Here is a 22,889-nt window from a genome sequence, read left to right as displayed (position 1 = left end):
TTAAGGGCTCAAAACGGGGTAGTGAAGAAAAATAGTCTTTAATGGTAAAAGTCCACATTGGAAGCAACACCTTGCACCCTCTGAGTGACATCGCGAGTATCTGGATTGTGGCCCAACTTATGGGTATGCGCGCTCCATTAGGTTTACATCTTTGACTCCTATCTAATATGGTTGTGCCATTCTTTTCACCAAAGTTTCAGCTGCTCCCTGTTAGAATGTCCAGTTATTTTGTTTCTTTCTTTGTAGTAGATAGATGGTTGCGGTTCGGCTATTTATACCAAAAATATAGTTCTTGAGTGGATCTGCGATGCAGTCTTTTGTGATTTTTTTCCCCCTTTGACTTCAGACAGTCCTCTTGGTATTGCCATTATGATCCTCCTCCCTCCTCGTCTGTGAGCTAAGCCCGATTAATACTACGCCGCACGACGGTGTCGCGAGCTGAAAATAGCAGACCTACAAGCACAACGCGTCGCTTGTGCTTGTAGGTCTGCTATTTTCGGCACGCGACACTGTCGTGCGGCGGAGCATAAATTAGGCTTTATAGTGCCACGTTGAACTCTGTCACCAGGAAGTCCACGTGGTCTCTCTCTTTGGTCTTAAAGGCCTCTGCGATGATGCGGGCCGCGTCCCTGTGCTCTCGGCCTCTCAGGGAAACCCCGTTCACCTCCAGTATCACCTGACCCACCTTCAGCTGGCCGCAGTTATGAGCTGAACCGCCCCTCTGAGAGAGACAGAGAGAACAAAAAAAAAGGGGAAATATTTCATTTCGAATATTTTCTACAATATATTTCTTTCCATTAGAAGATAAGTAACAATAATCTCCACAATCAAACTGCAAGATGAATTCTATATATGCCAGCGACCAGAGGGGAAAGAAAACTTAAATTAAGCTCCATTGATATCTATCACTCAGATAAACCTCATGCGGTACAGTACATCAGCAAAGACATATATCAATGTCTTAGCTTATAAAGAGATCATTCCTACCCAGTGATTTCCCACGGCCAGTTCAAGCTGTATCCGCTCTTCTTTAAAGGAACATAGCGTTTAGATTGTTCCTGCTCTTCTAAGCTGTCAGTTTAGCCCTGTGCACCAGCCCTGGAAACTCGGCAGCAAACCCCTCTTATCCTGCTCAAGCTCTCCCTTTTTAGAATCAAGGCATGCCACATGTCTGTTGTCCAATCCCTCTGTATACACTCCATTGTAGGTCAGCATCAATAAGATTCTCTGTGAAGGCTTTGTAGCAGGGTTTAGTCCTCCAACCATGTTATTATGCTGTCTTTCTAACTACCATCCACCCACCCACTGAGCAAAGAGCGCGGATTGTGTTCTATAACCACTTAAACCCTGGTGTCACATTTTTTGAGCATTTCATTACTGGTGAAAAATATATATACTGTATATAAATTGTGAAAGACCATACTGCACTGCTGGATTAGTCTCAGCTGTGAGAGCCTCCTGCAGACATTAAACAGGCTCTGCCACAGTTGATGAAGGCAGCGCATCTTCCTCACCTTCAACGGTCATATTTAAGTGGCGGTCACTTTGCTCTTGTATCGTACCCATCCCCCCACATCCCACAGTATGACACGAGCAAAATGGCTGCCGTGTGAAAATGGTCAATTAAGTCATTCCACCTGCAGTTAACTTATCGGTGTACCACCTTCTCTTAGAAAAAGTTTGGGATTTCATCCTGCGATGAGATGGGATGAAACGGGGGGGCACCTTGTTAAAACTGTTTAAACTGCATTCGTTGTGAATGTTTCACATCAAAGATTCTGTCAGGTTCCGCTGACATCACCCTCTACAATGATCTGATCAGTCCTTTACACATGGGCAAACTGGTGTATTTCATTAGTTTAACTGGTTGGCAACAAGTTGTAGAACAAAAGCTGAAGCAACGTCCCTCGGCTGGCAGCATGTAAAAGTGAAGGCCTTGTTCCGCTACAGCTACACTGTTAGAACATAAAGACTGCCCACTAAGTAATCAGCCAGAATCCACCAGGTGGATGACACAACACCCCGTAACAGAACTCAGTGGAACAGGTGTCCTGACCACCTTCTTTTTAAGTCCAGCAGTTCCTGGTGTCCACCTCTTGGACTGGAAAATAGGCTCTGCATTGCAGCCATATTGGAAAGAAATTGGGCCAGTTCCTTACTTCCTTCACAGGTGTTACCAATTATACTAATTAAGGCTCTGTTCCATTTAGTGTAGCACAGTGGTGGTTTTCATTTTATGACTCTGAGAGCGTACAAATGGAACCAAATGGACCCTAACAGGTCCATTTGGTTCCATTTGTACACCCCCTCAAGGAACCATGAGGGTACCTGGACCCCACTTTGAGACTCACTGGTGTAGCATAGTGTTTCCAGTGAGCCAACATGCACACTATCAGCACCCTGACTCTGTCTGACCAGAATGGAACAGAGCCTTCATTAGAATCATTGGTAACACAGGCCCAATTTCTTTCCAATATGGTTGCTGCTGTGCATATAGAGCCTGTTGCACTGCAGCTCTTGTCCAATGCGGGCCTGAACATAACATCCACTGACTTTCTCCTCAGAATTAACAGCAGATGTCACGGGTCCTTCACACACAGTTGGGTGCCAGTTTTGAGGCAGCCAGGTTGATGGCAGATCGGACTCTCCACTGAGGCAACCCTGTTGGCAACACCCAGTGCCTTTCAGAAAAGTTGGCAGACACCCAGAACTCTCTAAATGTCTGTTGTTGACTACATTGGCTCATCCGAGATACCCCTGACCTCGTAACAGCCTTCTCCTCCTCCACCACCACAAGTCGTCTGATATCCTCTGGTATGATATCTTCTGTCATGCTACTCCTACAGAAGATTAGCATGGGTGAAAAGGCTCTGTTATACCTCACCAGTGCTAAACATAAAATGTTAACATCAAGCCCAATGAGCAACATAGGTGGCAATGTCAACAGCATAGGCAGTGTTGCTATGCTCATTTGGGATGTGCTTGCACTGTATTTTAATGACGTGACGCGCACATCGCTTAACACCTACACTACAGGTCACACAATGGACAATTGATATGCATCTAGGCTCATTCCTATGTTAATTCACCTGGTGTGAGTCGGGAGCCTTTGTAAACTTTGTTGAGGTGTGAATTTAAAGTCGTTTTAAATCTATGCGTGTGCCTGCGCGTGCTCCTGGTCAAATAGGTTCCTGCACGCCGTGCAAGGCCGTCCCATGAGCATTACACCCCTGAGCATAGGGAAATAAAAATGACCACACACGTACACACACACACACACACACGTACACACGTACACACACACACACACACACACACACACACACACACACACACACACACACACACACACACACACACACACACACACACACACACACACACACACACACACACACACACACACACACACAATCCATCATTGACCTTCCTGGTAAAAGAAAAACTTTGTTTCCCACGTATCAGCAAGTGTGGAAATAAATCCTCAGCCTATCCATTTGCTATGTGGACAGCCTCTTAAAATCCACGCTCAAAAGTGCCACTGGTCCCCGTTGCCCGAAGAGTTTTATGGACCGTCCACACCGAGAACGATAAATATAACTATAAACATATCGTTTTTAAAAATCATTCATACTCAAGTGGATGGCAGAATCCACACGGCAACTGTAACGAAAAAATGACAGCTAGCGCTGGCACCCGTATTGTAAAATTGCACCTAGCACCTGAGGCCTCTCTCCACTCTGGTCTCATTGTCACTAATACTACTCCTATACACAAACCCGTGTAGAAACTCAGTCAGTTCCATTCATCCACGCCAAAGGCCATGTCCCCGAGGAAAGCTGTTCTTCTTTTGTTGCAAGATCCACCACTTGAGGCTGAGCCTGCTGGCATGCAATATATTATGCTACAAGAGTCCTCACAACCTTGTCCAAAACGAACAATCCATCCTCACAGCGGGCGACTCTCGGGCGATCGCCGGGCGACGTCATTATATGTCTATGTGAGCCGGCACCTACTGGCGATAGGGCGAAGTGGGCGGGGGGGCGTTGAAAGATGGATTTTCTTTATCTTTTGGACGATGTCGCCCGGCGATCGCCCGAGAGTCGCCCGCTATTGAAACGTACTGTCAGCCCTTTTTCAATTCAGAATGTCACTCGCCCCACATATGTTTTGGGTCCATTTTGACGAACAATTCTCAATGTCTGTTATGCCCCGTTCCAGTTTGGAAATACCAGAGGACCTCCGCATTAGTGTTAGTATTATGTTACAGAATAACTGGAGGGGAGAAAAAAAAGAAATGAAGGGAGCTAGGAACACTGATTAAAGTGTTCCCATCTCCTATAATTGCTTTCTCACAGTTCTTAGGGTCTCCCTGCTGACCCTCCATTTACCACAGAATCAAATTCAACCAATTGTCAAGCAAGTTGATCTTGACAGCTGTTATGGTGTTCAGAACTGAAAATAATACAATTTACTCAAACATATATATTTTTTAAACTGACACAAAATGTTGAGTATATAGAACGTTCACACCATTCAAAGTAATAGGGCGACAGAACATAACACGGTGGCCCACGTCCATTGAGTTCAATGGAGAAGTGGCGCCATGTTATGAAACTCTCCTGCATTTACCACAATGCTTTTCCACAATGCTTTTCTGTGAGTGGTCTTCAGACCACTCACAGTGCTTTACGACACCTATTCACCTATTCACACAGACATTCACACACAGACAGACATGCAAGGCACCAACCTGCTCATGCGGAGCAGTCAGGGGTTCAGTATTTCGCTCGAGGACACTTAGAACCTTCCAATTCCCAGACAGCTACTTCTGAGCTGCTGCCACCGTACCTGATAAAAAGGTCGCTACTAAAACTCACAGTAACTGACTGACTTGTACCTCTGCACATTTCAAAGATGTTTTCAACAAAGAACACAGGAAAATCTTCAGTATTAATTGGACTCTATGACAGTCCCTCTTTACACTTTCAAAGTTAACCACTTAAAGGGAAATAGTTCACCCCCAAAATGGCTTTTTTTTCTATCGATGAGTCACCCCATGGAGACTTGTCTTGAATTCATGGATATTTTTTTGTTTTTGTCACATTCCTAAGCCAATAATTTGATGACCGGCAGCGGTTCCGGTAGGACACACAAAGGAGACTTTTTGTGTCTCCTACCCCTCCCCTTTTTTTGTACATACTTTTTATTTTATTTTATAATGCTTTTTTTGTATATAATTTTTATTTTCTCATGCCTTTTTTGTACATAATGGTATATATCTTTTCCTCTGTATTCTTATGTTGATTTTGAACTGTTTGGATGCTACTATATATGATCTACAAGCTCACAACGCGTTGTGAGCTTGTAGATCGGCTATTTTCAAATAGCCTAGGTATAAAATAGGGCTTAAGTGGTTAATGTATGTTTTATAATGTAATATAAAATGTAGTGGAGATGTAGTGGAGTAGAAGTAAAAGTATTGAAAATTGGAAATACTCCAGTAAAGTAAAAGTACCTCAAAATTGTACTTAAGTACAGTACTTGAGTAAATGTACTTTGTTACTTTTCACCACTGAGCATCAGTATGAGGAGATGGCAGTGATAGGTGATAGAACAGCAGAGGATTGGGTGGGTGGATGATAAGAGCATAAGTCTGAGCTTATGCTTGATTCAGCGATTCTCAAACCTGTGGGCCGTCAGCATATTGCAAATGAGTCCCCAAATAATAAAATACATACGATGTATTGATAATATAACGTTAATATTAAAAACTGAATGTAAAAAAAAAAAAAAATCATGGTATGTGTTCTTTTAAAAATCTTGAGTTATCATTGTGAAGTGATAGGAACAATAGGAACTTAAAAGTATATACAACGTTAGTTCCATTCCATCGGCTGCTTGTCTTGGGCACTCACTTGCCTGGCGGCTCATTCGACGGCGAGGCCTTCAGTCTCACGAGGAGCACAGTCTGCCTTGTTTTAAAATTATTTTAAAAGAAATGCATTCGTTGTAAAACCGTGCGCATACGCGGGACGTCCAGTGAACCAAAACGGGATTCTAAGTGTAAGTGAACCAAAATGAGGGCTCCGATCCGACAGCAATCCTAGGAAATAAATATGAACTTCTGAATGTGTCAGTGTCAGGCAGGGAAAGGGATGAATGTAATGGATTTTTCTTGGCTCGTTTTTGAAAACAGAATAAAAGAAAAACTATTTATTTAGTGTCGAGTAGAAGTGATGTATAGTGGAATGACATGGATTACTTTCCTTGCTCAAAGCGTCTAATAACATTGAGTTAGTGATGCAGCCCAATCCTCAGGATACAAAGAAAAACTTTTCAGGTGTGCATTTCAACCCCGAGAATTGGAAATAGGACTCAGTCTATACTCGGTCTCTCTCTGTCTCTGTCATCTGTGTGTGTGTGTGTGTGTGTGTGTGTGTGTGTGTGTGTGTGTGTGTGTGTGTGTGTGTGTGTGTGTGTCTCTCTCTCTCCCTCGTCTCTGGTTCTGCGACCTCAGGCTCTTGCGTTATGAATGTCTCTACAGTAAATATGTTCAGAGTGGTATAGCGTTATTGCTCGGGGGAGCAGTGTGTGATATGAAACACAGCCCGTGTCTGACATACAACATGATTGATCATCAGGTGTGCAGCTTGGCAATGGTAACCCACAGAGTGGCTGAATTTCACCCAAATCAACCACATGAACCCCCGCGTCCATATTCTGGCAATGTCACAATAGGCAGACATGAATGTTCGGCTATTATGACACGCGATTTGACGCCTCTGCTATTTTTGCAGAATGTTCATTCGAGCAAAAGGTTGTGAGCTTGTGGAATGGCTATTCTCGGGCGAAGAGGGAAAAAGGAGGGGGCCATGGATAGACCCCTGGGGGACACCGGTCAACAAAACGTATAGGATTTAAGTGGTGAAACTACCGCAACACACAAACAAATTAAACTAGATGCCTGCAACCGTCTGGCAATGCCATTAAGGCCTTATTAGCAGGCAAGAAATCAGCAGAGCCAGAGGCTCTGGCAAAAGCCAGGACCAGACGACCTGCCAGGCAATTACCATGCTGATGAGGTCGTGTCTGTAGTGACTGATTGGCTGGTTAGGGCATTGGGCAAGCAAACAGCACCATATTAAAATATGCCTTGCTGTACACTTTGCCTCCTGCCCCAAAAGAACACATAATTAAGATGAAACGATACGGTGTGTGTGTGCGTGTGCCTGTGTGTGCGTGTGTGTGAGTGTGTGGTATCATCCTGTCCTCTGCCTTTTTATCTAGTTGTCATATAGGCACTTAAGTCACTGGCTGGGGAATTAACCACTTAAACCCTATATACTTTGTTTACCAGGGTTCCCCCAGGGATCTATACCTGGCCCCCTCCTTTTTTCCCCCCTCAACACCAAATCTCTTCACTGAAAATAGCCGATCTACAAGCTCACAACGGGGACACACTTGTAGATCTACCACTTTTGCCTTACGACAAGCGGCTATTTTCGCCAAATGTTCGCCTATTATGACATGTCCAGAATAGGGATGCTAGGGTTAATGTGGTTAAATTACATGCCTTTCTGTTAGTTTCAGTACCCCCCCCCCCCCCCCACCCCACCATCACCACCACATAACCCCAACCAACCACAAACCTCCGTTTGCAGTGGTGGTCATTGTATATATATAGAAGTATTCAAAAGTACAATTTACAAAGTACATTTTCAGAACTGTAGTGGAGTGGAATTTCTATTTAAAATGCAGCAGAGTGAAAGCTTGTAAAAAACAAAAACAAATGCCTCAAAAATGTACTTAAGTACAGTACTCAAGTAAATTGTATTTAGTTACTGTCCACTACTGCGTATCTCCTCTTTCATTTCTGCCTCTTTATCTTCTTCTTCTGCATTCCTCAACCAACGGCCCTTTCTCATTTCCATTTATAGTCCTTGATTTAATCAGCACCTTATTTATCTTTTAACATCCTCTCATAACAAGCATTCTCTTTGGAGTACCAGGCTTGGAGAGAGCTTTGAGGTCACAGGCGTGCACGTGTGTGTGTGTGTGTGTGTGTGTGTGTGTGTGTGTGTGTGTGTGTGTGTGTGTGTGTGTGTGTGTGTGTGTGTGTGTGTGTTTTTGTGCGGTACTAGCTCTCTGCTCTGTGCTCATACATTGCTCCGTGAAACAGACAACCCTGAGTTGACCCAAGGCTGTCTGGATTCAGCACAGCTGATTTCCATGCACAGCTCAGCTACAAGGATGGCCTTCCTCCAAAATATTAAAGTCCTAATTTCCTCTGTTCATCAATGGTTGGACTACGCACTATACTCAAGGCATGCATATGAAGTGCCTGTCTTTTACAAGGTGAATAAAGTCAGTTGATAAGTACCATGCAATTCAATCTAACTCACCTGAGTCATTGAACTCAAATTTCACCAAGTTGAACTGCGGCATTAAGTTTGTTTCAAGGTGAGGCATACTGCACTGCACTGCACAGCCCCGCTATATGAGACTTCTCTTTATGCCTTTGTACCCCGAAAAGCCAATGGCACATTATGGCAGTTGCTGCGCACAGGAACAATCTAATTGCCAGTGCATTGTCAGAATCTCTAGATAGCCGAGGCTTTCGATGGAGGCCATTAAAGGTTGTAATCAGCTCTGAAAAGGCTCCAGAGAGATGAACAATAGCGGTGAGTTGAGTGAGTTCAGCTGCTTATTTCTACCCAAAAAACTTGGACGCGAGTCAAATCCCACGCACCTGCATGGTGGGCATGTGGCACCTCGGCAGAGAACAAAACTAGCAATACACACAAAGAGAACGTTTTGGCAAATTGAAAAATGGAGCACAATGGAACACTGATGAGGATTCTGTAGGGATTGGAGTCGGATTATTGTGTGTTATTCTTTACCCACCTGTATGGTGACAATGCGTGGCAGAGGCTGGCGAGTGTTGGCGCCTCCCTCGATGGCAATGCCCAGGGTGCTGGCACTCTTTGCCACTCTCACTAGTGTGGAAGTGGGCTCCAAAAGCCCCGGCTAGAGAGAGAAAAGGGAGGATTTATCCTATTGAGCATATTTACATACAGTGCAGCGAGAATATTTTATACACGCAGGCTTTGTTTGCTGCACAATGGTCCCACTAAGTTGTCTTTTTAACCTTTGATGAACTAGAGAAGGGTTTTCGTTGAGCATTAACACAATAACTCAATGCTTTCCACAAACTTTGATGTTTTTCTTTACGGCGACAAAGCAAATTCAACTTTGTAAAGATGATTTGCACAGTAAGATTCCTGTAAGTAAATACCCTTACACCTCCATTTGGTTACATTTACACACTTTAAGAGTTAAATGAATATTTGGGATTTAGCAGTACGGAAAAGCACATTCATTCATCAATATCATGGTTAGAAGTTAGCAGGTATACTGTTAGCAACATTTTCATGAACACCTTTATAAATGTAATTAGCCTCATGGCATATCAGTGGTTGCTGGGAGTGAACATTTTCACAAATCAATATAACGTTTTTAATTAACTCTTATTCTACTTCCCTATAAAAAATGTTTGGTATGGTAGAGTATATCAATGCAATATAACAAGTACTGTACATCTGCAGTGGTTGGAGGTGGTGTCCCTATACATATCCATTGAGAAGTTTAGACCCCATGGCGTCAGTTAGGACAAGTAGCCCTGCCAGAAGCTCATAAGCCCTCACTGCATAGCCCAGAGTGGATTCCCTCTTGGATGAGCAGGATTATGTTTGGTTTCCCACGCGGGGTACCCGGGTTTGAATCCTGGGTGTAACAGTTGCAATTTAACCCTCTCCATCGGGAGAGGATATAAAACATACGGATTGTTGTGTTAAAGTACCCCCACCGGCCCACCCCCGAAGAATATTGTTCTTTATCACTGGCCACTGAGTGAGCAATTGAGGTTTAAAGTGCCTTCCTTGAAGGTAAATTATTCAGTTCCCCAGTCACTCTTTATTTCCCCTTTTTTCTCAGACAGCGTGAGATTCAAACTGACGAATCCTGGGCACTAGCCCACTCTGCATGCCTTTAAATGCCCTCCCCCCTGTCCCACCTTTAACTTTGTAGCCAACATAATGCACTTCCATCAATCAATAAAGAGCCAGGGAAGGACCCGCCCGCCTCTCCTATGCTGCACTGTGGTGGGTGACACAATGGATGAACAAGTGACTGAATCAATGGATGGAAAAGTGGGGAAAATAAACGGATTGATGAGTGTAAGACGGGAGTCAGTCTGCATGACACAGGAGGAGGAGAAAACAGGAGACCACAGTTAGGTTTGAGAACAGCCTTAAGGACAAGCGCTGGATTAGAGACACAACTAATAATCGTGTGCGCACACACACACACACACGTACACGCACGCACGCACGCACGCACGCACGCACACACACACACACACACACACACACACACACACACACACACACACACACACACACACACACACACACACACACACACACACACACACACACACACACACACACACACACACACACACACACACACACACACACAGTCTCTGTCTTTGACTGTGATCCATTCAATCAAGCCAAGCCATCCATCCATCCATCACATTTTTCGTTGCGTTGGCACAAATAGCAGCCCCCCCCTTCCCCCTCACCGGTTTGGTGGGAGCGTCCCCTGTGCCTCCGCCCCTCTGGGGGTCTCGTGGAAGGCGTGTGCGTGCGGCATGGGGGCTGCTGTCCTTGTTGGTGTGTCCTGAGTCAGCGATGTCCACCCCGCTGTCCTCGCTGAGAGTCTGGCCACTGTCAGAGAGCTGAGACAGTGTGCCACCTGAGGGGAGCATGCAGGACGACAGCAGGTCAGGGGACAGTGTTGGCAGATTTTGTGAGAGAAACAATATATAGACAGGTCTGCGAAAACGAGTCCTAAAGAAGCGACTATAGGCCGCATGATCACACACACAGGGGGTCCCCAGCCAAATGTGTTAACCCATTAAGACCTGAGACCGATTCTACAAATGCCAACACTTTTGGCAACATTTTTCAAAAATGATCAAAAATAGCAGATGTAAAAGCTCACAGCGCGGCACGAAGTGACGCGCTGTGAGCTTGTACATCTGCTATTTTTGAATAGTCAACAAACGCTAGAAGTGACATGCTTTCCCGGATATAGCATCAACATCAGTTTAACCGCTTTAACGCTATATAGTACATCGGCTATTTAAAAAATGTTTGAGAACATTAGGAAGCAAGCCCAAATAAGCAATTGCACTTTGGAAACAAAAAACTACTTTGCAGAAAAATAAGCCTAAAGTCGCTGATAATAAGCAGACTTGGCAACACTGGTCAGGGCCTCTTCAAGGTGCACACACGGCACAAAACAATGTTCACTTTAAGAACTTAATCCATCTGGATTTTGGAATAGCTTCGGGTTGGTTTATTTTTGTTTAAAAAAAAAAACAGCAACAACGCATGGATGCCCGAGGCTACCCCTTCTTCTGGTTTTCATTATGCAAGGGAACAAATCAATAGTATTTGGATACAATATTTGTTCAGTGCTGTTTCAATCGTTTTCAGGAACTAAAACCATTTGGGTGAAATTAGCTTGAAAACATGTGGTTTAAATAAACGTATTGAAGTAAAGGAAGCTGCATTTAGAACAAGTGATAGCAGTGGTTCCCAAACGGAGGCACAGTGGTATGCCGTGAAACTTCTGTGACAATGATCTATTTTTATTTTTTAAATTTATAATACTATACCAGATACTTTATTCATTTTCAATGCAGAGGTACATTATATACCCTACACATATGTATATTTTTTATCTCTTTCAATCTAGCCAAAAAAAGTCCAATATTCTTTCTTTTGTTTTTACCCCTTTTCCTCCCCAATTTTGTCATTATGACAATTGATTCCGCCCCACACACATTTCTGTGTTGTCACTGCTGTTGTATCCTATACTGACACATCTACCATTGAGGAGCCCCCACTGGGAGGACGTAGAGCCTTCGTCCTACTCCTCCCGCCCAACACTCCCTGATGACAGATGCCTCTGAGAGGGTACAAATGGTATCAAATGGACCCTTACCCATTTGTAACTCTCAGAGTGTACAAATGGACCCTTACAGGTCCATTTGGTTCCATTTGTATACTATCAGAGTTTAACTCTACCCTATCGTGTAGTCTTACAACCAAAGCTACATTTTGTGTGCCTATTTGCAGGAACAAATCATCAATAGCCTATATATTGCCTTTTGCATTTGGATTATTATTACAAAACATACATTAACCACTTCAGCCCTATATACATTTCGGGCATTTGAAAACAGCCAATCTACAAGCTCACAATGCGTCGCGATGCGACGCATTGTGAGCTTGTAGATTTGCTGTTTTCAAAAGATTTTTATACACTTAAACTTGTGAAATTTGACATTCTGCATAATGAGTACTTTGTATTTATGGTACTTTAAGTACATTTTGATACCAATACGTTTGTACTTTTACTCAAGTAAATTTTGAATTCCGGACTTTTACTTTTACTAACAGAGTAACAGAGTACTTCTACATTGCAGTATTGATACTTTTACTTAAAGTAAAACGTTTGAGCACTTTTTCCACCACTGTCCGGTGTCAGGTTCTCCCTGACCTCTCACCTCGGGCGTGGGGCAGATGGCGCACCTCGTTGACGTCGGGCTCGGCGTTGGTCCGCTGCACCTCCACCATGGCAAACCGCTGCTGCTGTTTGGACCCGGGGGAGGAGGAGGCGACGGGGGAAGGTGCCGGATGGGGGGGCGGGGGAGGAGGAGGGGGGGGCACGGTGGGAGGGGGAGGAGGCGCGGGGAGCGGGGGCGGAGGCGGGGGCGAGGGGGACGTGGCCACGTGCCTGACGGCGGCGCCCCTAGTCGGGGGGGACTGCACCCTGGGGAAAGGACCGATGGGCCGCTGGCTGACCATGGAGAGCCCGGTGGGCGCGATGTGCCCCTTTTTGGGGGGCAAGGGGGGGTCGCTCTTGCGGGGCGCGGCGTAGTCGCGCGAGGAGGGGTCCCTAGGGGGTTCTCTGTGGCGGGGGAGAGAAGGGGAGGCGTGTTCGGGGTCGGCTTTGGCTCGGTGGTTGCGCGCGGCCGTGGCCGGGGCGGTAAAGTACAGGCCCGAGTGGGAGGACTCGGACGAGGGCCGCTTGTTGAGCTGTTTGTCTCGTCGGGTGGGGCGCCTCTGCACCCCCGCCGCCGGCGGGGGCGGAGGTTTGAAGGACGGGGGAGACTCCGCCGTGGTGGAGCTTACGTCGTCCTAGAGCGAGAGGAATACAGAGACACGTCGTGTGTAATTACACTTTCAATGCAAACAAAAAGTTCATTCAACGCATTTCAAGGTTCCAGATGAGTTCACTTTCACGCCCTCGTCTCCGTTTTCTGTACTCTCCCACTCTTCCTCTTATCCTCCTTCCTCACACACACACACACACACACTCTTCATCAGCTGAAAATACTTGCACATCTCTACACATCTCCCCAGCATATTGAAATTCCACAGCTGCTCGACGCGGTGCCGGTCCACGGTTCCATTCCGCCAGGTTCCTGTGGTCACGGACAAGATCGACTGAACCAAATCAAAAGAACCCAATGGTGGAATGGCAAAACACTGAGACATGAGTGACATACCGGTGTGTGTATGGAGTGGAGTGAGTTGGGATGGAAAAGATAGAAAGAGGGATAATTATATCTAAGTCTATTTTGATGCCAGACTAATGGTCCTTTCCTTCTTGTCCAAAACTAATTTTTCAGGTTGCTCTGAAAAGTCAAATATATATTAAAGAAAAAAACTGGTGCCCCAGTGGACTTGCTCTTTTGCTTTGTTACAGAGATTGAAAGGTAGGAAGAGAATTGCAGACCGTGTGTGTGTGTGTGTGTGTGTGTGTGTGTGTGTGTGTGTGTGTGTGTGTGTGTGTGTGTGTGTGTGTGTGTGTGTGTGTGTGTGTCTTGTCACATCTTTCCACTCAGAGGGATGGAGAGGTAAAGGAAGGCTAAAGTGACACAGTGCCTTGGTGCCTCCCTTCCTCTTAACTGCCACCTAAAGGCGAGCCTCCATCACCTCTGCTGTGCACAATGACATGCCCTCCAGAGTCATCCATCTCTGTTGCTCTCCCTCTGCCCCCCCCTCTCTCTCTCTCGTTCTTCCATCCATCACTATTTCCATCATTCCCCCTTTCCTCCGTTCTGCCCCCTCTCTGTCAGACCCTCCCTACACATTTCTCTCTCGCTCACTCTTTCCATTCCTCATCCTCTTCACCAGCACCCTCCATCCACCCCTCCTCTACCAATTGCCATTTCTCTCTCTCTCTCTCTCTCTCTCTCTCTCCCTCCCTCTCCCTCCCTTTCCCTCTCCCTCTCTCTCTCGCTCTCTCTCTCTCTACCCCCCCACACCATCCATTCCTCTCTTCCAGGTCCTGTGGTGTGTCCATCTTAATCAGGCTCAGGTCGGGGGGCTGTGAGTGCTGCTTCTCACCAGAGAGATGTCAGGAAGCAGCGTGTCCAAACTCTCAGAAGGATCCTCCCCGTTACTCTCCACCACGCTGTCATTCTGAGAAGATGGAGAAAGGGAGGGAGGGACGGACGGACGGAGACAGGGAGAGAGGGATGTAGAGAGACAGGGAGGAAAGGAGAGAGGGAGGCAGGGAGAAAATAAGACAGGGGTTGAGGTAGAGAGACAGGGAGGGAGGAAGGCAGGAAGGGAGGGAGGGAGGGAGGGAGGGAGAGAGACATGAAGACAGGGAGGTCGGGGCGGAGACGGGGATGGAGGGAGGGAGACAAGAAGACAGGGGTGAGGTAGAGAGACAGGGAGGGAGGAAGACAGGCGGGGGAGAGAGACAGGGATGGAGTTAGTTAGTACAATGTAAATGTAAATAGAGCGGGAGAGAAAGGCATAGATGTGAAAGAGAGGTAATGAAAGGGCATGGGGTGGAGGGAGACAGAGAGAGAGAGAGAGACCGGGGGAAAAGGAAGGAGGTGAGAATGAGATTGATCAGGAGAGACAGGGCGAATGCTTGTTTACCCGGTGTTAAACACACATATGTTTTTTTTGTATTATTCGAAACACAAATGTCAGGCGCAAATTAGCTTCAGTCGGTGTTCCACCTCTCCGAGCAGACAAGTCGATTTTTTTTTTTTTACTATTTCGTTGTCAAACTCGGTGCTTGGGGCGCTACGTGCAAGGCTGGCGGAAAGCCACACACACACCCAATTGTAGACAACGAGCGCGCATATACGCCGACTTGCGCGCACGCGTCTAGCTATTATATCTTCTTGAAGAAAAGGTGCATGCCGTTGCGTATCACAGCATCAATGGAATCCATGGCTCTGAATGTTTGGCGGGCCATTCCTGCTGTCATGATGGAGAGGAGACAATTTGCTGCAGACTATTGAGTGCTTTCAGAGTATAGTTTAGAGCAGCGCCGCCCGTCATTAAACTCTGAGTCTAAAACTATAAACAAAAGGCCCATCAATTCAGCTCTAATGACGGAGTTGGGACAAGTGATGTTCGGGAGGCGGAGAACTGCGCCGTTACTCCTCCTCGCTCGCCAATCACGGGTGCTACTTAAAGCCAGTGGTGGAAAGTGACTAAGTACATTTACTTAAGTACTGTACTTAAGTCCAATTTTGAGGTATTTGTACTTTACTTGAGTGTTTATAATTTCCAATACTTTCACTTCTACTCCACTACATCTTGGATCCTTATATTACTCCACTACATTTATTTGAAAACTTTAGTTACTAGTTACTTTTAGATTTAGATTATTATTACAAAACACACATTAACAACGTCAGCCCAATGCGTCGCGATGCAACGCATATTGACCTGCTATTTTCCAAAGATCGTTCTACATTTGAAAACTTGAAATGGGACATCCTGCATCATGAGCACTTTCTACTTTTGGTATACATTTTGATGCCAATACTTTTGTACTTGTACTTTTGAATTCCGGACTTGTACTTGTAACAGAGTATTTCTATATTGCAGTATTGGTACTTTTACTTAAGCTAAAAAAATTGTGTACTTTTCCCACCACTGCTTAAACCCAACCCATAGGACCCAGGCTCCATGTTTTTCGTGCCACTAGCCGCCATCTCAGTGACGACGATGCGCGACGACCTCTACGCCTAAGACTCCTGGGTGAGCAACCCTCCTGCAACCTCCACCTCTTCACCCCTCATTCCACCATCATTCACAGTTCTTCAGTTAACAACAGTAGACCATTCTTTTACCATTCTTAAAGAGGAGCTGAAATGACATGACAGACATGTCTTTTCATGCTTTTAGAGCAAATCCGTGAATTGTGATATAAAAAGTCCAATCTTAATTATTTCCTGTCAAACAGCATCCTCATGTGCTGAAGGGAGAAGCCTCCCCTGAGGGCTTTCTGACAGAACAGGGGGCGGCCTCTGTGCACATAATGTGTGTTTACAGTAGGTACAGACCACTTTCAACCAACAATGACAAGAACCTATCAATCAATCTTCCAAGCAGAGCTATGATTCAGTATTCTAGCTAGACGCTAGAGGGCGGTGCTGTACGTTCAATGTATGGCGGAAGAGTTCTAAGCAATGTCATTTTAAAGCTAAACTGTACACTAAAATATGCGTCTGAAAACATTTGAGGTGAGAAATATTAAATGGCGTAACAGACAGTGTTGGAAAAGTTACTTTAAATTAGTAACTACTAGTTATGGTTAATAGTTACTGCTCTCAAAAATTTACTTATTTCTAACTTAATTACTAGGGAAAGTAAAGTATTTTTTGTTTCAATATTAATGTATACATTTTTGTGTTTCTGTGCCAAGACAACAATTCAGCCTTCATCTACCTGTAGCTCACCATGATAAAAACTATTAGTACAACACACAACAGACTCAACTGTTGATGTAGGAAGTATGACAGCTCAACCTGGAGGCCCTTTCCTCCATGTGAAACGTGCATGTACGTTCCTGACCAGGAACGCTTCCATGTTAAATTCGGCACTTAAACCTATCAATATGTTTTTCCACACCGTTCCAGACTAACTAGGATACCGGGACAACCGTTGCATTTTTAGCAAGGCTAAGAAGCTGGGGAGATCATGCCTTTGCTGTCGCAGCCTCTACAATCTGGCAGAAGATTGCCCAGTGCCCAGTTCATTGAGGCGTTTAAGTCTCTTCTCAAGACTCATTTCTTTTCATTGGCCTTTGATCACACCTGAGTTTATTGTACACATTTTTATTTTCCATTGTGTTTTTTGATGCTATGTGAGTGCACATGCATAATGATTTGTTGATTCTTTGATTTTACTGTGTACAGCACTTTGCTCAATCTCGATTGTTTTAAATGTGCTCTATAAATAAAGCTTGATTTGGTTTGATTTTTGATACAATACAGAAATAGGTAAGAATTGATCGCCCCTTGCCAGCAGCAAAGCTTGCTGCCTGTGTGACAGGAATTGAATAGATCCAGTGTGGGAGGGAGCCATATTTAAATGGACTGCCTTGTTGTGGGAATGATTGGATTGTAGAAAAGCATGACTAATTGGAAACAATCAGCAGACTGACAGTTGATAACAGCTGGGGTAATGTATGACCGTCTATCTATACTTTCTGGATGCATGTGGGGCTTTGTACTAGTGTACACTGTTTGCATACATGCACCGCACACACACGCATGCAGACTCTCGATGTGTCCGTCATGACACAAGTCCATCATCTGGATGAGTCGTCAGTAGTAACTGTGCTTACATACAGTACAGTATAGCTATAGGCCTAGTCTAATTCCCAAACACTGGGTCGGGACACATTAGTGGGTCGTGGACACATTTTTATGGGTCGTGAGTAAATATCTGTTTGTTTCCAATAATTATCAAAGATGAAAAACTAAAACAAAAAATCCGAAATAAAAAACAAAACAAAACAAATATTCTTCTTTGCTAAATAATCAAAATACAACTTTTAAGAAGTGGTGAAAATAGCAGATCTACAAGCACAAAACAGCGAGGTGAGCGGGTGTCAAATATGACAGATCAATAAGCTCACAACATGTTGCATGGCGATGCGTTGTGACGTGAGCTTATAGATCTCTTATTTCCAGTGTACAACACCGGCGTATGGCTTAAGCGGGTGACTAGTATGTACAGTAACTGGCTTTCAGTTCATAAATCCCGTGTTTTTTCTATACTCTACAAGAACCCACCCAGCTCTCTAATCTCTCTTACACAGCAGCAGGAGCAGTCACCCGTGGGAACAGAACAACAGAGACACACAGATTCACAAACACACACACACACACACACACACACACACACACACACACACACACACACACACACACACACACACACACACACACACACACACACACACACACACACACACACGTGCCTGCAAGCATGCACGCACACACACACACAGAGAAAAATGTGTATGAACAAATAGATACACACAATGCATAACGTTGTCGGGCAGAAACCTCTTTATCTCCACATTCTAACTTTTTGTGTTTTTTCGCAAATGAACGCCCTACTTGATCATACTACAGCGTCACACAGAAGCATCGAAAGCTCGAAACGCAAAGCGACGCATTTTGAGCTTGTAGATCTGCTACTTTTGAATTTGAATCCTGAGAAAAGTAACAGTTTTGGACATATGAGGTCCCCCCCCCCCCCCGACACAGATGGTAAGCATATGCACACACAAACACAAAGACACACACCAACATACGAGCACACACAAACACACACATGCATACACGCATGCCCAGAAAGCTGAGAGCAAAGACTACTCATGAGAAAAGATTGCTCATCTGCTTATCTATTCTGTCAGCCTTGATGAGGTTTAGTGTGTGTGTGTGTGTGTGTGTGTGTGTGTGTGTAGTTATTTAAGCAATGAGAGGCTGTGGTATATTGTGATTATATCATGGGTATGGATGTCGATGCCGCTGTGGTACAATACGATATATATCACAACCTCTCGGTTGCACTTGGCAGTGTTCAGCAACACGGTTCACCCATAATTTCAACCAAAATCGTTATTGTTGCTAACCAGAACCTAGCAGTGGGTTATCATCAGTGGAGAACGTTAATGCAAAAATATTATTTCCATGTAATACTCAAATATTACCTGGTATTATTTATGAATACCACATACTTAGTAGATAATATGTAATATTATATAAATACATGTTAATAAGTATTAATAGGCTACTTATTACCATTTAGACAAAAATATAGTATTAGATTAGATTCCTAAGAAATAATTACTTAAGTAAACACTACTTCTAGCCCCATACCCACCCAGCATTTTCGACATGTTTGACGATATGTGGTCAGCGTGAAACAAAGTCATGTAAACAGCAGAAAAACAACGATCTCCCATTGACGATGAGACACTTCTGGTCAGACGAAGGAGGAGCCAGGCCCGGAGGCAACCCACAGGGCCTGGAGCCTCTCCTAGTGTCACCAACACCTGCTGCAACATCTCATCTAACCTGGCCTGGCATCGGCCGGACTGATGGCGTGGATTCACTCACATACGTTCCAAGTGTGAGTGGATCCGCGTTGTCGGCCTGGCTAGTGCCAGGCTAACCCTAATTAGCACTGTCTCTAACCCCCAGGAGACGGTGGGGGCGGTAGCATGCCACTTGGACACAGGCCGGTAGTGATGCGCGGGTTGACCCGTAACCCACGGGACCCGCGGGTCAACCCGCGGCGCGGGTGGGTCAAGTCAGAATTTCGGAGAAAATGATGCGGGCTGAGGGTGAGCGGGTCACGCGCTCTCACACGCAAAAAAAATAAAAATAATAACATGCTCTTGTTTTGTCTTTATTCCTAATAAGAATAAGAATAATAACAATAAAACAGTTTGAATACACTTGGGGATTATTTTCTAACCATAATTTTACAGAATAAAAAAAAAATCGCGGGTCGCGGGGCGGGTTGAGCCATAGATTCATATATGGGTTCGCGGGGCGGGTTGAGGCGGGTTGCGTTCCGTTGCGGGGCGGGGCGGGGCGGGTCATGAAAAAACCCGACCCGCGCATCACTACAGGCCGGGGTCTGGTCAGCCTCGGTAGGGTCGCCTGGAGGTTGCAAGACCCGAAACACCCAGTGACTCCAGGGAACAACACTGATGATGTGTCCAAGTTTGTCCAAATTTCCAATACTTTTACTTCTACTCAACTACAACTCAAGGCAAATATTTAACAATATAAAAAAATAAATGTACAGCTTTAGCTACTAGTTACTTTGCAAATTTAGATTATTACAAACATATATTAACCACTTTAGCCGTATTTTATTCTTAAGCTATTCGAAGATAGTATACTTTTGATGCCACGTTACTGTAGATGTGCTCTATAAAGAGAGGACTATTACTTGTAACAGAGTATTTTTTACATTGTGGCATTACTACTTTTACTTAACTAAAAGTCTGAGTACTGTATAACTATAAGTATAAGTATTCACTACTGTCATTGTTGTTATAGATGTGGTGTGGACTCTGCCATCCACTTGAATTAGAACCACTTTGAAAACAATAGTTCTTGTGCTTGGTGTGGACGGCCCATATCAGTTGAGTAAGGAAAATACAAATAGAGTTTGACATCCTGAAAAATGCAAAACTCCTCATCCTTGACGACGCTGCAGTTGGACCGCACACAGCGGAATCCTCGGTGTTCATTTAAAACTCATAACCCGTAACGGCCCATTTGGTTACATTTGTACACTCTCAAGAGTTACAAATGGATACATTAACTACGGGATTTATCCTCCATACTGGACCGAAGGCAATTTATTCTCTTTTGCTGTAATTAACAAATGGGTGAACTCAACACGGTTTACAAAAACATCTAAACTATGCGAAGCAGCAACTGTAGATCATGGACAGCACACCCACGCACGCACGCACGCACGCACGCACGCACACACACACACACACACACACACACACACACACACACACACACACACACACACACACACACACACACACACACACACACACACATACACACACACATACACACACACACACACACACACACACACACACACACACACACACACACACAAATATAAGACAAATACAGCACACAAGGATATAAGAAGGCTAAATTCAAATAAATGACTTATTTTATATATACCACCTTATGCTTAATAATAGCCTAGCATTTAAAGAAAGTAGATTCATTTGATGCCACACTCTTAATAAGGGGTGTGGGAACAAATCATACTAAAATATGCATCAGAAAAAACAAACACTTCAAACAAAGCCACATCAAAACCACACTGATATTTGATGTATGTACAGTAGGTGTGTGTCTTTATATGTCGTGTGTGAGTGCATTTGTGTGTGTGTGTGTGTGTGTGTGTGTGTGTGTGTGTGTGTGTGTGTGTGTGTGTGTGTGTGTGTGTGTGTGTGTGAGCGCGCGCGTGTGTGTGCGTGCATAATTTGCACATACTGTTTGTGGATGTTGATATGTGCATTATGTTGATTTGTCTCTCTGTGTGTGCATGTTTATGTTAATGTACGTGCATGTGATGGTGTATAAGTGTGTATTATTATGTGTCCATGTGTGTGCATGAGTGTGCTTGTGTTTGTTTCTGTATGTACTTGTATGTGCGCCATTTGTCCATTGGGAACTTGACATACAGTATGAATGTGTGTGTGTGTGTGTGTATGTTTGAGTGTGTTTGTGCACACAGACCACTTTTAGGCAGAGATTCCTACCTCCATTATATCTATCAGCCACAGCAGTCCTTCCTACAGCATGTGATAGAGGATGGGAGGGGTAGGGCAGTTAATGTTGTGGTCGGCTTTATACAGTAAAAAGGTTTATACAGTATATCATGTTTCAAAATGTATTAAGCGGTTATTCAAATATTTTGAAACATGTTTTTTTCCCCCCTTGTAGTATGTGGGGTTGGCAGATGAATAAAACATATCTGGTGACATGAAAGCCACTTCTCAACACTATAGCCCCCCTGTTCGCTCGGGACTAGTTGTCTAGGTTGTCTGTGATCTCAGAACCAGAATCATTTGAGTGCAAGCGCCATCGTTTTCTTTGTTGTTTCCAGGGGGAGAAAGAAAAAAAAGCATATTTACACGTAGCATATTCATCCCTACAGCATATACGTGAGGTTATATAGACATAAGGCGCATAACAACTGGTGATATAGACATTAAGGCAGTGGTGGAAAAAGTACTCAAATTCTTTACTTAAGTAAAAGTACCAATACTGCAATATAGAAAAAGTCCAGAATTAAAAATTTACTTGAGTAAAAGTACAAAAGTAGTGGCATCAAAATGTACTTAAAGTACCAAAAGTAAAAGTAGTAAAATATTTGAAAATAGCAGATCTACAAGCTCACAACGCGTCGCGATGCGACGCGTTGTGAGCTTGTAGATCGGCTATTTTCAAATAGCCTATGTATAAAATAGGACGAAAGTGGTTAATGCATGTTTTATAATGAAGTATTTTATATCTGCAAAGCAACTAGTAACTAAAGTTTTCAAATAATTGTAGTGGAGTAAAAGTACAATATTTGCCTCTGAGATGTAGTGGAGTAGAAGCAAAAGTACAGAAAATTGGAAATACTCAAGTAAAGTACAAATACCTCAAAATGTTAGTCAAGTACAGTACTTGAGTACATGTACTTAGTTACTTTCCACCACTGCATTAAGGTGCAGGAAGAATATCAGCGCGTTGTGCATGAGATTAAGGTGCAGAGTATCAGTGCGTGTCAGGTTCAACCACATAGTCCGCAGAACTACGGTAACTTTCACTGGTACGTCTAATTCACACAGATAGGTCCATGAGGAATAGCAAAAGTCCAAGCTAGCCTGATGACAGGTGGTGGTCATGCCGTGTTCAACAGTCTGATGGT

The 22,889-nt window shown here is 44.2% G+C and overlaps 1 protein-coding gene across 1 annotated transcript in view; it reads right to left on the bottom strand.

The window, feature by feature from the left end:
• Nucleotides 1-526: 526 nt before the first annotated feature.
• whrna (whirlin a) overlaps nucleotides 527-22,889 on the bottom strand; it is a gene marked incomplete at its 5' end in the record, with an annotated part of 218,535 nt that continues 196,172 nt past the window's right edge. The window contains 6 exons of the mRNA XM_084046074.1: nucleotides 527-721; nucleotides 8,908-9,030; nucleotides 10,649-10,821; nucleotides 12,644-13,277; nucleotides 14,493-14,567; nucleotides 21,733-21,765. Coding sequence (XP_083902200.1) covers nucleotides 539-721; nucleotides 8,908-9,030; nucleotides 10,649-10,821; nucleotides 12,644-13,277; nucleotides 14,493-14,567; nucleotides 21,733-21,765 — 1,221 coding nt within the window. The 3' untranslated portion in view covers nucleotides 527-538. The remainder of the gene's footprint in view (nucleotides 722-8,907; nucleotides 9,031-10,648; nucleotides 10,822-12,643; nucleotides 13,278-14,492; nucleotides 14,568-21,732; nucleotides 21,766-22,889) is intronic.

Source organism: Gymnoscopelus microlampas, assembly GCF_963454915.1.
Source record: "Gymnoscopelus microlampas genome assembly, chromosome: 21".
NCBI classification, from domain to species: domain Eukaryota; kingdom Metazoa; phylum Chordata; class Actinopteri; order Myctophiformes; family Myctophidae; genus Gymnoscopelus; species Gymnoscopelus microlampas.
Note: the sequence above shows the minus strand (reverse complement) of the source record. Positions and strands in the feature narration are given on the sequence as shown.